The following is an 18,825-nucleotide window of genomic DNA, read 5'->3' on the forward strand; positions in this document are numbered from 1 at the left end:
AAACCATCTATCTAATCTAATAAATCATCATATATATATGGTAAGGTATCATATGTTACTGTAGCAAGCAGTCAGATGAGCGATCAGGTTCACCAAACGTATTAAAGACAGAGAGAGGGTAAACAGTGAGATTATATCTACAGACTTTCTGCCAGACACCAATCACAAATGAGACTTCTTGCTGGAGCTTTGACACATTGTATATTATACTTTTACACAGTAATACACACATTCTTTATTATTAACAAAAACTTTAACATTTGTACACATGGACCCCTACATTAAAGAGCCACTGCAGCCCTACGTCAGCAGCAGGCCTCTGAGGCCCTCTGATCACAGTTTGTTGCTTGTTGCTCGCTTCAGGCTCAAAACTAAAGGAAACTGTGCTTCTGAAACTATTGCTCCTCAACTTTGGAACCCTCTCCCTTTGGGCTTAAGATCTGGGGATCCCGTAGAGAACTTTGAAGAGGAGCTGAAGATCCACCTGTTCAGACTTGCCTTTCTTTAGTTTTTATTTAAGAGATTTTTTTTGATGAATATTGTTTAGAGATGCACAGATCTGATCCACGTGGGGAGCTGACCCATTTACCATGTACTTCGCGGAAAAAATCAAAAGCGGCGCCCAGTTAGTGATGCGTTTTCCATCAGCCAGCAGTGGTTGGTCTGCCAGAGAGGGTAGGCGGAGCGAAGCGGCTGCTTTTCCGATCTCTGCAAGTGTTACAAGTAAACAGTAATCTACTATGGCTGAATAACCAACAAGAAAAGTTGGATGACTACAGATACAACTTCAAAAATAAGTGAAAATCCAAACAAAAAGAAACAAATTGGACGCTCAGAGGAAGGCAAACAGTTTCAAAAGGAAAGCGACCGTCACACACGATTGACGTCACACATGCAACACTGCCTGGATATCTGGGAAGTCTGCTCCCGTAATTACCTTTATTGCCATAGGTGCTGCCAAAGAGAATGAAACTGAGATCTTTGTAAATTGGAACTTTAAGTCGATTGATTATGGACTAGATGTGAGAAATCCAGGCTTCCTCCCATCATCAAATCTTCATTCACTCATTGTGGGCCAATGCCTTTGTTTAAATGTCACAGCCATCCTGAATGCCTTTCAAGTTAGCAAAATTAAGATTACACAGAATTATATGTGGTTTTGCAGTTTAGTTAATAGTAAGTTAGTTGCAGAAACAAGTTAGATTTTGGAAAAGATCACGTTTGGGTTAAAATCCTTTCTTCAAACAATAAACGTTACCTGTAGGTCTAACAAGGTAAACAAACTGTGGGAAAGTCCTGTGTCTGATCTTCCCCGAACCACATCCCTTTTTTTTCTATTATAAGGCCCGTCTGTTGGTCTGAAATCAGATTACATTACACTGTATCAACGTTGCTATATATTTCCATATAACTACCATTAGTTTGATGAGATCTGAAATGATCAACACTACAGGAAGTTAAGCTGGAATTATCCTCTAAATGAGTTGGCAGATTTTTATCCACATGAGCCGAAGGTTGAACTCTACATTTAACGACTGATGAAAAGTAAATGCATCAACTCTTCTCCCTCCAGAATATTTCCGATCCCATCTGCTCGCCTTTTCATCAAACCTGGACGACCACAACCCCGATGTTGCCGAATGGAGGTTGGATGTGAGCCGAGTCATCAGGAACTCTCTGATCCAGGTAAAGCTCTCTCCGAGGTCTTCTCATGGATAGAATGTCCTTTACTCTGGTAAATACTGTCCGTGCTCGACTGGACCTCTGACGCACTATGAGTGCAGCGTGACCTCCCGAGGCTTTGAGACATGAATCTGACTTTTATGAAGATAAATGACAAGGCAAGAGGGAGAGGAGAGGGAAAAATTCAGTTCAAGAGCATGCTGATTGCAGTGGCTCCCACACGCTCTGTGAGTTCATGGCCATACAGTAACGAGGTTGTAGATGTTGAAGCGTACCAAAGAATAAATGTCAGTATGAGCCTCATGTGAGTTCTGCACTGACCTGAAGGGACGCTCAGATTTGAGTGCTTTGTGACCTGTCAAGTGTAAGACATGATTTCAGCCCACACATGACATGTCAGGTAGAGTTTGTGCCTCATTAGCTTTCTCTTTTTTCACATCATCCTCTCGATGTCAATACTTTCTGAGGAAAGAAGCAATCTGTCGGCCTTGCATCATATTTTCACACTTTTTGATCCAGCAAAATCAAAATTGATGCCAAAAATACACCCTGGCTCTTCAGTCTTCAGTGAGCATGTCTGTTTTGTTATTTGTTACTGACATCATCTTCACATGACAACCTCAGCCTGGAAGGCAGAACATGAAAAAAAAAAAAAAAGGAAAAATATATTCAGATGGAAATATGACATGATAGCTTCAAACATTCAAAAGATTCACTGCACAAAATCCACGCAAGAGCTGGAACAAGACGCCGAGGCTGCTGCAGGAATCAGTGATAACTTACTCTCTAACAGGCAAGGTACGACAAAAACAGAAAGGCTTAAAAAAACAGCTACATGATGCTTCCAATCAGGTGTCGGAGTACTTTTGGACTCGAATGGATTATGATCAGATCGTACGCAGTGAGAGCTTATACTCAATATTGAAGGCAAGAGCAGGTTTGGTTTCAGAAAGGTTCTCACATAAATAAAATAAAATAACAATCCCTCAATCCCGCCCCCCTTAGGAACCGTTGGTAGGTCGGAGAAGATCAACAAAAACAAGCATCAGATAGAGAGAAGCTACGCAATCTTTGCATGGAGACTGAGCATAACAAGATTAACGCTTCTTGCCCATATGTCCCCTTTTCCCCTTAGAGACTGCTGTCCTTGCTGTCTGCTTTTGAAAGTATATATGGCCTGATGCGTAGGGACTTTCGAGACAAAACAACATAGTGGTTCTAGTGACCCATTTCTGACTCCTGGCTGTGACTGCTGCATCTCTTTTGCTCCTTTTTGGCAGTTTGTTATAAACTTGGAAGAGACAAAGTTTTCCATTAACAAGAAATGACTAAATGTCATGTCCAGCCTCAGGTAGCCGGCGTGCAGGAAGTAGATTTTTTGTTTGGCCGTCTGCTGAGAGTAAAGTTAAAAGTAATTTCAGTAGTTTGAAAAATGTTTCTGTTTAGCTGATTAGATAATTATTAAAAACAAATTATTTCAAGAGCATGTGCACAGCAAAGGCTTTATGATCCATATAAGCAGCTGATCACTGAACGCACTGCTGCACCTGGGAGAAGATTAAACACACACCGAATTGAGAGACGCTTATACAGGTCAACAACAACATATTTATCAAACTTCAAAACTTCAAAACAAAATTTATTGGACCGAGGTTCTGCTGGTTCAAGCTAGCCCAACTGTTATTGGAGCTCAGGGCTGAAAGGGGCGGGGCTAACAGGTTCAACTGCTGCATTGAAGATGTTCTTATGCATGCTATAATCATCCTTGACTACAAAGAGCGCTGTACTGTAGCACATTACATCTCACTGATGAGCAGTTGTAGCTTCTTTTTATGAAAACTGTGTGCCTTTTTATTCTTCCATGTTGGCTGCAAACGACCTTTTTGTGTAATTCCAGAGAATTACAAGTACAGACTAAAAAGTTTGAAGGCACTGGCTGCTGCTTGTAAAACTTTTTTATTGTGTTGAGTGTATAATAAAAAAATTAACAGCCAGCAAGTCGGTACATTACATGACTTTCAGCACCACTGCAGTGTTGGAGCTATTATTGTTATACACCCCATGTTATTTAGTATGTCAGTCATGTAAATGAATTATAGTATAAATTCTTAACTATTATATTAATGTGACCTCGTCACCGGAACTCTGTAAGTCTGGTTCTGGAGTAGTTGTACAGTTATTGTTGTGATCGCTCACCTGCTCTGGTGTGGACCTTAACAGAGCGTTCCACAGACTGTGTGAATGTCAATGTTGGCATCGTCAATAGTAAACAAGACAAACGTGATATCCCGTGTCAAGAGAAATCTGTCCTCCTGCATGTAGACATCTGACTAGCCATGTTGAAACGAAGCTAACAATACCTGACTTTGGGGAGTATTTTCATGAGATTTCCCAAAACCTTTCTTTAACTACATGTGCAGGCTGAAATGGTAAATGTTGTGTGAACAAAAAAACATATAGATATGCTGCCACTTAGTCTGAGTGAGTTTTTAAAATGTAAAAAAAATCTGATCAAAGAGGTAAGAATGGTACCTGACAGTCCATTTCAGTTACTTCTAATAGAGTATTATGGTTTGATATCCAGGTTACACCTTTCTTTCCTTTTCTTTTCCCTCCTTCCCCTCTTGTTTCCCTTCAGGCCACGGGCGTGAGAGAGGACCAGCTGCTGGTCACCGTCCTGCCAGGTTTACCCACAGCAGCAGAGTTTTTCCTGCTCCCTGACAAACAGCTGACTGAGGGCAAACCAGAGAAGAGTTCTGCTCATTTAGATCAGGTGAGACAGAAACTGCTGCTCCGCCTGCAGAGTCATTTCGTCTCACAGCCTTGGACAGTATTTGTGTAGGTGGATGGATTTCAGCTTGTTATCCTTATTCTAATCCTGCCCTGAGCCCCGTGTACAAGTCTGAAGCATTGGTGCCTTTTTTTCTTGTTCTGTGAGTCATGGTTGATCCTTTTTCTAACAGCAGCAGCTTGTCCAGTAATTGCTCCCTAAGAAATAGGTCCCAGCTTTAAGTTCCCTCGTCCTCCAGCAGATGTCAGTATTGATCCACTGAAGCATGTCCAGGTCTTTCCACGAGTCTAATTCTGGCACACGCCTGAGGAATCTCTGCGATAGACTCATCAATAAGCCTGACAAGCATTAACAAGTTATCAGGGGGAACGACTTTTAAACTCCCCCAAGTCACATCCTGTGAGGGGGTTGAGGTGGGAGTCTCGAAAGAGCCAGACAAAGAAATTGTTATGGTTGATCAGGTCACTAAATCACCGACGTATCAGGATGGACCAAATTAGCTCAGAGCCTCACATAATAGATAATGACTGATAATAATGTTGGATTTGTGGGAAGAATTCCACGGGAAGCTGGGAAGGAAATCAATTTGATTTTCCTCTTCTGCTTCCCGGCTCCCACCTGGTTGATCGCCTGGAAAGATCCTCTCCCTGTGCTAGCCAGCAATAAATCTTCATTCAAGGTTGGCATCTAAAAAGTGTAGAGCGTGCTCTGCTTATTAGAATGTATAATAGATTTACTGACCCTGGTATACAGTGGGAAAAAGAAATTAGTCAGAGCATAGTCTAAATTTAAACTTCTAAGGAATATAAAGGGGAGGATGAAGCAGCCCAGAAATTACTCATATCACAATTAATTTGGCAAATGAGGCAGATAAGATAAATGGAGCCACTGCAGAGGGAAGAATGGGATCTGCAGAGAGGTTTTGTGTCTTCTCTCTGCGGCTGCATACATGTTTGTTTTATGAATGAGGATTTAAGTGGGAAAAAAAGCACATTTAAAAAGAAAGACATTCATTTTTAGACTGCGTTTAAGTATCACCGCTTTGGGATTGACGTTTGTTATTAGCTGTGTCCAAATCCAGGGGCTGCAGCCTTCGAAGGAGGCAGTCTACGGAGGATGCGTTGGCCGCGTAGCCTGTGTAGACGCTAAAGCCGAACTGAAATGAGACGGTCTGGTCAATGGAGGATTTCCTGCGGGCCGTGAAGGATGCACCCTTAGGTCGGAAAAGGAGGACGCTTTTGTCGGCTGCATCTGGAGGAGCCTTCAAAATGGGCCAGCCTTCGATGCACCGCTGTGACGCAATCAGCCTTCAAATACGTCCTTCAAAGATCGCAGCCCCTGGATTGGGACAGCTATTGTGGGATTGAAAAGGCAGCTATGTGGGGGACAAGACTGAGAGTGAATAAGATATGTCCCTGGCTTTCTCTAGTTTACCTTGGGGTCTGGGTAATCTGCCTGATTTATACTAGATGTTCTCAGTGCAGATGGTTACTTGCCAGTCTGGATAGCAGAGATCAAGTGAGGGTGCAACCCCTGCATTATGCATCACAGTGGAACAGCCCCACAGACTCCAACATCTGCAGGAGAGCTCAGATGTTGGCTTGCTGGCGGGACACCGAAGTTTGTTTGGGTCACGGATGTTTAAAAATAAAACAAGCAAGATAACCTTCATGATGTCTGGAGCCTCTGGAGATGTGGCTTGAAATAGAGGATGTGTAAATAGGACGCTGTTTGTCATGTCATCCTAATGAGATTAAATATATCAATGTTGTGCTTTTAGCCTGCTCTGTTGCCCTCAAACATCCAAATGCCATTATTCTGACTCATTTGTGTTGCTTTCTGGTTTGCAGTCCATAACATGCCGATTTGTTTACTTATATCTCTAGAAAAAGAGTTGCAAATGAATGAAAGAATATGTTTCATCTCCTGTATCATAGGCCTTTTTCACAGAAGACTTTTTAGCATATCACAGTAGGAAAAGTGCAGGTGTTTAGAGTAGCATTAATGATGGCTGCATTCCATTCAGCTGCTTCAATGTCATGGCCCTGGTTGTGTGCATGCTGACTGCCTGTCATGGCTTTCTCAGACACCTGAACAGAACAGAACCATTGTTAGAGTTATTATTAACTCCTGTGAAAAAAGTCCATAGCTTCTTCTGCTACTTTGACATAAGCTAACACCTTTCTTTCAGGATATGCTGCTGTGTTTTTGTCCAGCTTGGCAGTCAATCATAACTGACAAGGCAGACATTTAAAAAAGAACACCTTCGGGTGTGCTGTCAAGGGCAAGTGATATTTGGAATCAATTATTTTTCAATCTTACATGAAAAAAAATGATGAATCCTCCGCAGAGATGGATCAGGACACAAACATTTTTGCTCTGAAATGTCAGACACTGTTAATAAATTGCTCGTCAGAACCACAGATGGATGCGTCTGATGTTTGATGATCTTGGAAGTGAAACCATGTCCCTGTCCCTCTCTCTGTCCCAACAGCTCTCTGAGGTTTTGCTCAGCGCCTTAAACCAAAACCTTGTGCAGTTCACGCTGCGGCCAGGAGTCCAGGTCACCGTTTACGCAGCACACCTATCAGCAGGTAAACAAACATAGCTGCAAGTGTATGTTTAGAGCAGGCAGGAGGGCTTTTGTATTTCTGTAGTGAGTGGGACAGAACATAACGCATGTAGACTATGAGGAGACCAAGATACTGTAGAGTCAGGTATATTTTTAATATTTTTGCTGCCCCCTTCAACTAATAACCCCACCCCTGTGTCTGATTGGCTCCCACCATGTAGCTACACAGAGACATTCAGAGAGTGAGCATCGTTACAAGTATGTGTGCCTCTTCCTATTGGGGATGCTGCTACTGTCCTAAAGGGGCTTATAAGATAAAGAGTAAGAGAAGTCCATATATTAAAATGATTCATCTATGATTTACATAGGTCTAACTTATCCTGTTGATTGCTCATTGCATGATTCAGCTGGGTGGAAATACAGGTTGTGTCAGATGATGTGCTGCTTATACTCCTGTGGCTTCTGTCTCCCCTGTGTCTGCAGCGCCCCTAGTGGACACCAGCGAGAACCACAGTGGCTCTGCCATGCTAATGCTGCTATCAGTAGTGGTTCTGGGTTTAGCTGTATTTGTCATCTACAAATTCAAGAGGTAAAGTGTTCATGAAATGTCGGGTCTATATAGTCATCACACTGTACGTGATAGGGGGGTGTTTCAAAGGTGTCAGAGCATCCAGACGGCTTGGTAAGCAAACGCTGCCAGCGAGGCTACAGAGAAGGTTGATAGCTGCCAGTCAAACGTCGCTCCTACAAACCCAGCACTCCTCAGTGGCGAATTGGCTTTTCTCTCACACATCTGAAGGTATCCTGTGGAAATTCATTTATCGGGTCATTCTTTGCAAAAGAAATGTCAGTCAGCCGTCAGCCGCTATCAATATGAAGCCCTTTGAACATAGCCGGTTGACCTTTTGTCAAATGTTAAATCATGTCTCCTCAGCAAGGTAGAGCACCAAGGAAAAAGGCATGAAGGGTGAAGACGATTTGTGGCAGAGCAGAGACAGAATAAAACTTCAGATTTAAAATCCTAATTGTTCTTAGTTTTAGTATAAATACAGATTTACATGCAGTGTGCATTTGGACATTTTTTACTCCTTATTGCAGATCTAACAGCATACTTCACAGTGAAAGCTTCAACAGCCAGTCACTCTGCAGTCTTTAGCTTGCATATTAAAATCTCAGTCAATTTCTTCCTCTACGGTTGAAAAAAGTATGAGTGCATGGTTGGAATTTCAAACCTTTCTCAATGACTATTTTCCCACTGTTAAAAGTGAGTTCACCATCACTTTTTTGTAATACTCTTTTAACTGGATTCCATTTTTTAGTTGTCTTCAGGTGTCTGTGCGTTAAGTTATCAGAGAAACCAGCTGAGCTAAAATGAATGGTAGATCAACCTGGCAGTCCCCTCATCCCTCATCCTGTGCCGAGGAGTGTTCCTCTGTGTTACTTTGTCTGTCTGTTTAGAAGAGCAAAAGACCCCTGCAAATAATTCAGCTCATGGTTAAACCTCAAGAATGCTTAACACTGACTGAGATGCCAACCTTCAAACATGCTAGCTTATGTTAGCGGTAGAACTACTTAAGAATGTCAAACGGACGTTTTTACCTGAAACTGCTTTATTTTGTTGATTTACTTCCTTTAACTACTGGTCCGTTAATTCTAAAGAGGAGGAGACCCCTGCAGATAGTGACCTTCTGAGTGACCTTATCTTAGCAGGAGCTTGGCGTGCGGCCCCTGCTGGTATTCTGTCGTGTGAACATATGGGATCTGAAACTGCTTTATACAACGTTTAGTTATTGGTTTAAATCATCTTTACTTTAAAAGAAGAAAAACAGCTAAAAAAAATTGAATAAATTAAGAGATAAAAATCTCATGCCATGTCTACACGTACGCAGGTATTTTCCAAAACGTAGCTTTTTCTCTGCGTTTTGGACTTTCGTCCACACACAAACGCCATTTTGGGTCACTGAAAACTGATCTTTTGTAAAACTCCAGGGTGAGGACTTTTAGGAACTCTGTTTCCATGGAGATGTGTAGACGGGGTTAACAGCGTTTTGGACTCATGATGGGCTCAATCCTTGCAAAATGACGGAATGAGAAAAACAGTGAAGCATCTTACCTTACTAAGGGTTCGATCAGTCAGAATGCATTTTAGCAGCTGGCGGCGGCTTTTTAGTCGTAGTTTTCAATGAGAGGGACGCTTCTTGCGCGCTGCTTTTGTGTCGCAGAACGCCTCACGTTTTTCCATTCTGTACGCCTCAGGTTTTTTAGGAAACGTTCTGAGCGCCTCGATCTGAAAAAACTTCAACTCAGAGCAGAAAAGCGCCGGACATCATTGCTATTTTTTCCTGACTGTCCAATCGGGTGAAAGGAGAGGCGGGCCTTCTGTCAGTTTACAATATAACGGTTAGCCACTAACAGCTAACTGACAGCTAATGATTCGGTGGTTGCCTGAACAACAGAAAAAAAAGGCACAGCAAGCTGTTTTTTTTTAACTGTAGGCTTCAACAAAAAAAAGGCAGTGCGGCGTGCCTTGCGTTTTACAGCCTGCAAAAAGCTTTCTGTCTGATCAGGCCCTAACAGGACTTTTTACATGTTTACACATATATGTTCAGTTTCTCGTCCACTATATTGATATGTCGTCCCCCTTCCTTGATGCGCCACTGAAGCCCATCTTCTGGCAGTAGATTGTTTTCATACTTTTGATTGGCCGCAAGTTTCTTTTTCTTCTTTGCATGACAGGGTTGTATCGCCACCTGTTGGTGTGGCGTTCTCATGACAGCGTTTCTGGCGTTTTTGTTTGGAGGGGGATTTTTTTTTAACCGTGCTTGTGTGGGCGGGGTTTTTTTTTTAAACGAAGAAGAGGAAAAAAACCTGTGTACGTGTAGACATGGCCTAAAGCTCATTTTTAATCAAATATTATTCTAAAGTTTAATCTCAAGCTTCCATTGCTATGATAATCACATCTCAAACTGGCATCCTTATCAAATGATATGTTTTGGTACTAGTATTGATCAACATGTATTTGCCATTTTGCCAACTCCACTGTAGGCAGAAGAATTGCCATTGACTGCAGATGGCTACACATGGCACACTACTGACTCCCCTGTTGTGACCTTGCTCTCTGTGTTGTAGTTAGGCTGTTGTCTTTATCCCGTTGCCTCACTGTAAATCTTTCCTCAAGGAAGATCCCAGGCCTCAACGTCTATGCGCAGATGCAGAACGAAAAAGAACAAGAAATGATGAGTCCAGCTAATCCAACAGAGGCCACGCCTAGCTCACAGCGGGACATGGTGCATTCTTTGGAGATTCTGGACACAGAGTTTAACTCGCGGCCCATCAGTGAGTAACTTCTCGTGGTTCTTACTCTTACCTGTGGCCAGCATTTTCATTTCCACATCTCCATTGTTTATTTTATACCATTGTGTGTGTTTGTTCCATGAGCCTCATCCTGTACTTTTTGTTGTGTCTTTCTCAGAAGTGAAATGGTCCAGTCAAGCCGTGAAGGAGAGCTAAACAAAAGAATAGAATGAAAAGTAAAGTTTCTTCACAGGAGCAAATACATCCTTTAATCACCTGAGATAACAGATGGGTGACAAATGAAAGGGAAATCCTACATCAAGAGTTTAGTGAGGTGATGTTCAATGAGCCTCTTCTTTGTAACTGATTCTATAATTCTGTGAATAAAGTTGCCCATAAACCTCCCACAGATGCTCAGCTCAGGTTTAAATCTTTTTTCACTTAGGAATCATCTGCATCCTCCACTCTTAAAATCAGGGTTTTCTTGTCATCTGTCACCCATCTGTGTATTTCAATGTTTTACTTGTTGTACTACTGATGGACTAACATGTCTGTTGTGACCCCAATTCTTCTGCAAATGTCTTTTTTGATTTCTGTTCTTATTTCCTAGAAAGTGTGGATTTTGAGAAAAGCAATATCAAATACTCCCTCTTATAAATTAAGCTTTAAAAAATGTGTTAGGTACAGCCTAAATTGATCTGGTATGAGCTAACATATTCCCACTCCCAACTCGACCCCTTTAGCATCAGCACGTACAGGGCTTCATGATCTAATTAGTAATTATAAATACACAACACACAGCTGGACTTTAAAAATAAAGCTCGCTGAGAAACACTTGAAATTAGTTTTATGAGTGGAGACAATAATTAAAGCTCCTGTGAGGAGTTTTTCACTGTTTATGAAACAGACTGTAATTACTTCTGATGACTCTTTATGACCTACAAAAGCAAAACAGACCATCAGCAACAAGATTTATTATTTCTAAATAGTTATTTTTAAGGCCTGAAACTGCTGGTGGGGTGTAGGTGTCAGATGAAGCGCTTACCTGCACGCTGTCTGTGTTTACATTTTCCAGGGCAAAAATGTAATGTGATACCCCTTTCCCACCAAAATTAGCGCATGGATGGGGGTTTTTCAGACCCAGGAAGACCCGCTTATACAGTAGATGCCGATTGTCTCTTTTCCCATTGCCAGTGGAGTATACTTCTGCCTCTTTTATGCTGCGTCACCGTCTGACGTCACAAAACGCGCCGGAGACAGGGTTAGTAAACAGTGAATGAGTAATAGATACAATGAAGCCCTAACCACCGCAACATCTTCGAATGAGATGGGTGGAATTTGTAGCTGAGATGTCAAGGAGACGTAGAAGTTACAGACGGAGCATAGCATCGCACCAGAAAGGGGGCAGATATTAGCGTGTCAACGTGGGTTTTGTGTTCCCATCAATGCCGATTGGAGCCAAGGTGATAATTACCCAGGTCTACTGCAGAGTCATTTGACCCGGGTCTGAATGACGATTGTAGCCTTTCCCACTAAGCAAAAAAGCCGGGTGTGAGCGGGTGTTAGTGGGTTTTTTGACCAGCGGGAAACCGGCTTGAGTGATACACATGATTGTTAAAGAAAGATGGATGAGATTTTGTGTTAAAAACCACCACTTTAACATGAACAGGACAAAATCAGCAAAGACATAGGAGGTACGGCTTTGTCCACAGGGGGCGCCAAAATCAACACAAACTGAAAGTTCCTCACAGGAGCTTTAACACATCATTAACACTCAGGTTAATGATGTGAAGTGGTCACAGTAGTTATGTTAATGCACCAAAATAACTTGGTTATGTTAGGGGACAACATTACATGGTGAGGTTTTATTAAAATATCATGTCTGTGTTGAAATAAGAGTAACATTGCTGTGTAGGTACAAAACTAGGATAAGTACATTGCATAACAAGCTGAGGCCAAAAATTGACTGAAATTACACAGGAATTACACTTCATGCCAATTTACACTTTATGTAAATTCAGTGGCTGACAAAGGATACAATTCATAATGGATGCTGAGATCTCTTCCTGCCTGCTTAATGTGTTTGCTGACAATGTGTTGATGTTCTGTTTGCAGCTTGTAAGTCCCTCTCCTCCACCTGTATTTTGACGAGTGTAAAACATCCTCTGACACCTGTTTCTTTCCTGTTTTTGCCCCCAGGATGTATGAAACCTCATGTACATGTGAAATTCTCCACAGAACTCCCCACATACATCGTCTAAACTCTGGACTGGATAACCACTCCAGCAGCGTCATGGATATTTTTTTTTTTACCATTTGGGACACAATGGTTTTGAGCTTTATACCTGTGCATGTTGGACCCTGCTGACACATACTGTGCTCTGTTCAAACCAGAAGAAACTGTGTACAGGTTTTAACATACTGTATCTTTCTTTTAACATACTGTAAGTCCAATAAATTAATTCAATTCCATTTATTTATAGAAGTCAGATACATAATCAAGAGGGAACGCCAGCATGAACTAGAGAGGGTTAAAAAATAAAAGAAGCAATGTTTTGGTTCGCTCACATATCTGCGATTGGTTTGCTGAAGCTAACAGCAGTAGTGTATTATTTATTCATATGAATATACTTTTACCAAGTATGTTATTGAAGTGAATTACACATTTATTTTGTAAATCATGAATGTCTATCTTATAAATTTGTGTATTTTAATAACAAATGTCAGACTAAACAGAAATTCTGTTATAAAATATGAATAGGGTACTTCAAAGCTTTTGGTCCACCGTCTCTTGGAGAGCTGATTTATGGCACAATACACATTTTCTACTGAAATATTTCGTTTTTTCTGATTTTAATTTATTAACAGAAATACAGGGTTTCTGGATTAATTTCACCTTTGCTGTTAATCTAACGCTTCTGGTACTATTTATGATACATACCAGTTTGTAAAATGTTTTGTGCTACAGATTAAGAGACACGCGATGGTGCAGATCCTACACTGCACCTTCTTACTGCAAGTGATTCCCAAATATCACCAGACCTTACACCTTTTAGGATAACAAGGAGAAACTTGGAATGACAGGAGGACTGTCCAATAAAGAAATTATTCCAAAGTCCTCCTCAGCCACACCCCGGTCACAGCTCACAACTGGAGGCAGAGTACGGTTATCAAGGCTCGGATTTGAGGTGGCAGTTGGAATGAGATACAGCTACTTTGTGGGAGAATCCAAAGAGCACGGCAGCGAGAAAGAGAGAGGTTAAAGGAGATGGAAGAGTGCTTTTTTGGGTCGTGATGCATTAAGAGCATTCTGTTGGACAGAATAAGAAGAGGTTGACTTGTTGAATACTTAATGTGGCCAGTCAAGCTCAAGGCTGGCTAAGGTTGGTGACACATTCAGGCTAATGTCCTGACCTGCTCTGCAGTAGCACCCATTTTCATCCCAGCTCATTATACCGCGCTGTAGGAGCAAGAGAACTAGAGCGCAGATGCTACAAGGCTACACGGATGGTTAGCATGTTCAGAGGACTGTCAAACCCTGCGGTGCTTTGCGTGTGAAATCTGACAGATGTAAATGCCTGATTGATGCCTTTCAAATCTCTGAAGGCAACTTTTCCAGATTTGTTTTGACGATCTTCAGTTTGGGGAGGTGTGGAAATACAGAGGGGATGTGGTTTTTGGCAGATGTGAAAGATCTTTGTCACATTTGTTCAGTCATAACTGTGCAGCAAATTCCACAGCAGATACATTTGCAATAAAAGTAGCAGGTACAATAGCCATGGACCAAACCGAAGAGTGGTGATTACTTACATGCCAAAAACGCCAAATTATTTCGGCAATGCATTGCTTCATTTGGGCTGCATGGTCATGCTTCACAGAAGGTTCATGGTTCGGACATAGGGGGGCTTTCTTGGGTGGAGTTTGCATGTTCTCCCCATGCATGCATGGGTTCTCTCTGGTACTCTGGCTTCCTCCCACAGTCTCAAGCTTATAAGAATAATTGGTGACTCTCAATTGCCCATACAGTAGGTGTGACTGTGGTTGTCGGTGTGACCCTGAACAGGATAAGCGGTATTGGTAATGGATGGATTGCTTCATTTGAAACAATAAAGAAGCACTAAACTTGATGCCAAGTGAGGAGAAGTTTGCCGCAGTTCATTTTAGGGACACAAGTGAACTGCTTCTCGAGCAGTCTTCGGATGTCAGGGAAGGTCGGCTGGCCCAGTGATGACATTTTTACTTGCTGTAGGAAAATATCTTTGGATCAACATTCCCAAAAGTGGCATTCCTCTTCAGAAGAACTCTGCCTTAAAGATTACATACAAATATAACTAAAGAAGAAGTGGTTAATAACTTCAGGATCTACCCCACCCGAGGTTTAATGGCAGGATCATTAATAATCATTTGCAAATATGTCTGAATTTTAAGGTTACATGCAGTATAAACACATAACAGAAGTCTCAGTTAATAAGTAATGGAATAAAACCACTACTGATTGATTTACATCAGTGCTTGCTGGCAGTTTTGTGTAGGTTAGGTAAGTTTCGTAAACTGAGGTCCAAATGTTCAGGTGTTTTGTCGTGTCACAACTGGTGCACAGCAAAATACCTCATCATAATGTAGAAAGCTTGGAAGATAAGTTTTAGCTTGTTTTGTTTGAAGTTCTGTTTCAAACAAGAGAATCAAATTTGGTTAGTGGTTGTTGCTGTCGCATGTTAGAGGTCATTCGCAGTTTAACCTTTCTCAACTGCCCTAAGCTGTGAGTAGAGGTGGACAGCACATTCTTTTGAGAATCAGTTCATAAAGACTCACATCCGGTCGGGTTAACAATTTTCTTCAATGAGGTTTAATTAATCTGTTTTAACTGAAGCACTTCTTTTTCAAAGCTGCATGCTAAGATGATTTTGGTGGCAGTTCGGCATCCATCTTCGTATCCATTGTAGCTGCGTTTGCTCCAACTGAGGTTGCAGGAAAGATTTTGCACTCAGCTATGAGGTGATATATGGTGTTTCATTGCATGGTGTAATCGGGTCATTTTAACTACTGGTGGTTGGATTTTAAGAAAAAAACATCTAGGAATGTAGCAATACAGTAATAATTTAAGTTTTCTAAGCTTAAGGAGATTTAAGGATTTCCTTTGAAGTTTTTCGCTAAGTTAGGATGTAAAGTTGTGTGCTGGGAGGATTGAGTTTCAGCAAAGGTTTTCTGGCTCTGATTTAAACAGCTTGAGGGAGACGAACAGTTGTAGCCTGTAACCACAGACCCACGGTCAGACCACTAATCTTTACCTTAACCCCAGGGACCGGGAAATGACTGTGGTCAGACAAGATCAGCAGGTTGGACATGATAAAGCACCTCCTGCCTTTGAGTTTAACTCCAAGGAGGACAGGTGGAACAGACAGGAAGTCCTGCTACATGAGGGATCTCTGGCCTCCTGGTTACAATGAGCTGTGATGTGACAGCACCTGAGCGTGTGGGAAACAGTATTAAGTTGTTGACTAGCTTCGAGCTACACGATCTTCCCCTCTCTCTCTCTCTCTCTCTCTCCATCTCCCCCTCCCCGCAGAATTAGCAAGATTATTATTTTTGTAGAGAAATGTTAATAATAATGAAAAAAAAGAGTTTTATTACTGTACAGCTTTTGTATAAGAACAGACGGTAAGGTGTTACAGTGTTTTTGTTTGACCTCAACTGTGCTGTGTGTAATTGTTTTATGCATTTATAATCATATTTATTAAATGGAAAGACGTCTGTTAACTGTGCTCTCATTTTCTTACAATATTTGTACAGAAATACTATGTATTTGCGGAAATAATATTCAACCTATAAAGAAACAAAACAAGCATGTGTTGGGATTTTCTTCTTCACACGTACACACAGGTCAGCCACAGCTTTAAAGCCACCTGCCTTATTGTGTAGCTCCTCCTTCTGCCGCCAAAACAGCTCTGATCTGTTGAGGCATTGGCTCCACAATGCCTCTGAATGCATCCTAAGGGAACATTGGCAACCTTTCTTCATCCTGTAGGTTGCAAAATGGGGCTTTCAAGGTTTAAACTTGTTGTTCCATCACATCCTACAGATGCATCACCTTGAGATCTGGGATGTTAAGGGCCAAATCAACACCTTGAAGTCTTTGTTAGAGGTCCTGTAGGCCCCCCAGACTGGGTTGTGTTTTTGTACACAACATGTACACAGATTATACTAGACGACGTACTGTAGCTCCAGTATTAAACACTGGATGCGTAAATGAATCACATGCACATACTGAAGCTGTGTACAGTGTACAGTACGGACCAATCACAAGCATCCAGTAGGAATATGTGTTCACAGCTCCTAGTTTTGAAACTACTGTAAAACAAATCTTTCCAATATATTCTGTCTGAATGTTACAGGTTGGGGGCCACATCTTATTATCATCTTTGGGTTTGGATTGGTCCCACGACATCACTGTAGGTTCCAGGACCATTTAAATGTGTGTTATACCAGAGTGGAGAATATCCTTGATCAGTGCCAAGAAAGAAACACATAAGCCCTGTGTATAACCACCGGGCTGTTTTAGGATCAGATAACAAGAGTGAAAGTAAAAGTGTTGAGCCACGGTGCCGGGGTTGAGCTCAGGAAAGATTTCTTTGCTTCGGTGAAAAAGAAGCCTCACCCCTTCTGTCTGGGCCTCCTTTAGGCTAGTTATGAACGACGGTGAAAGGAGAGTGCACTGTTAGCTATTACGTGTCGGGGGCTGTTCAGTTTGACTCAGTTGGATCTTGGAAATAATTTCCTGGGTGCATTAAGGTTTGGGTGGGTCACTGTGGACATATGAAGACCTCTACTCTTTGTCATTTTCCACAAACTATTTCTAAACGTATTTTTTCAATGTAAGAATTATCCTGCTGAAAGAGGTCATATACCATTGCCTTGATTTGGCAATAGTCTAAACCTTATTGGAGACACAGAGTATCATGTTAAATATCAGGGTTAAATATTCCTTGCCAGGGCAGAAACCTCTACCTGGGGGGCATACCACAATATATGCTTGTTTTGTTCATCTCAATTCTCCTTCTGATGTCTAATTCTCCAGAAATTTCTTGAATCCCAGCTCCAGATTTACATCACAAACATGACACATTTTTACCATGCTAACTTTTCTATCGCTCCATGGTCCAGTTTGGACCCTCACGTGCCCACTGTTTCAGCAGGTCAGGGGTCAGCGTGGGCACTCTAAACAACAGACAGACATGCAAGGGTTTGTGCCAAGGTGGCTCCTCTCTGTGATCGGACCACACTGCGGTCTTAGACTTTAGGCAAGGCAAGGCAAATTTATTTATAGCGCACCATTCATACATTACGCAATGCAAAGTGCTTTACACAATTAACAACAGTGCATTATGTGAACGCTGGAGCATTAAGAACATTAAAAGAAATGTGACTCTTTAGAGAACAGTTGCCTCAGGCGATCACACTATACTTGCTTTTAGAAGAAGAAGAAGAAGCCTTTATTGCCATTCTATACAGAATACAACGGAATTGTGTGTGCCCCTACCAGCGGTGCTTAAAAATACATACACACTATCATTTCCATTCCACAACACACACCAAGCATAAATCCATAAGACAATAAAACAATACTAGAATGAAACAAGGCAGGTAAAAGATGAACAGTAGAGGCAGAGGGGATGTGACAGGGTCAACACAGCAGCAGGGACAACAATGGCAGAACGTTTTGATAGACTAGGGCCACAGTTATTCGTATCTGTACGATGTGTCATTGCCACTGCACAATGACAAACACGCCTGTCAAAATAGCTGGCTACAGATAAGTTCCATTTGAGAAGTCGATGTGGAAACCTGCAAAACTAAATGCAAACAAGTCGGGGACCGTTATGTCCGTGCATGGAGGAACATGTTGGAGAAATGGAGCGGGGATGGTGCAGACGGTGTGTTCTGTCCACTGGTCATCAGTCGCCTGAGCTGCCTACGAAATGTTGTCAGTCACCGGGCCACTGACAATTCAGAATTGTCAGTACGCCATCTGTCCCGGCTGCCCGATCCGTTCTGCGCATTCTTATTCCTGCCCGATTTGTACCACACGTGTGAACGTTTGACGGCTGCAAGTCGTTTTTTTAAATAACTTTATTAACAACACAATATAAGACAAATACACTTCACTGAGGTACAAATAACAACAACAACATAATAGAATAATAATAATATAATATAATATATATATAACTATATAATATATATAATATAATAACAGAAAGGTTGCACAACTGCTTGTTTTATTAACACTGGTTGTTAAAAGATGTTTTACTAAAATCACGTGGTGATCAATACAGACATAAAGAATGACTCAAGGTCGCTAAAAGGATCTTTTTGTTTGTTTGTCACACAATGCTGTTCAGGGTACCTCCTGCCTTTACCTGTGGTGAATGTACTATGGATAATGGAGTCTGGCCTCTCCCAGTCTTACCGCGAGCATCTTCTGGCA

The 18,825-nt window shown here is 41.6% G+C and overlaps 1 protein-coding gene across 1 annotated transcript in view; it reads left to right on the plus strand.

Annotated features, from left to right (window-relative positions):
* sorcs1 (sortilin-related VPS10 domain containing receptor 1) overlaps positions 1-16,157 on the plus strand; it is a 185,597-nt gene extending 169,440 nt beyond the window's left edge. The window contains exons 22-27 of the mRNA XM_069676808.1: positions 1,574-1,686; positions 4,322-4,456; positions 6,969-7,068; positions 7,530-7,635; positions 10,225-10,382; positions 12,540-16,157. Coding sequence (XP_069532909.1) covers positions 1,574-1,686; positions 4,322-4,456; positions 6,969-7,068; positions 7,530-7,635; positions 10,225-10,382; positions 12,540-12,601 — 674 coding nt within the window. The 3' untranslated portion in view covers positions 12,602-16,157. The remainder of the gene's footprint in view (positions 1-1,573; positions 1,687-4,321; positions 4,457-6,968; positions 7,069-7,529; positions 7,636-10,224; positions 10,383-12,539) is intronic.
* Positions 16,158-18,825: the final 2,668 nt, after the last annotated feature.

This window comes from Semicossyphus pulcher, unplaced genomic scaffold, assembly GCF_022749685.1.
Source record: "Semicossyphus pulcher isolate SPU_LCO1_2020_fin unplaced genomic scaffold, fSemPul1.0.p SCAF_27, whole genome shotgun sequence".
In the NCBI taxonomy this organism is placed as follows: domain Eukaryota; kingdom Metazoa; phylum Chordata; class Actinopteri; order Labriformes; family Labridae; genus Semicossyphus; species Semicossyphus pulcher.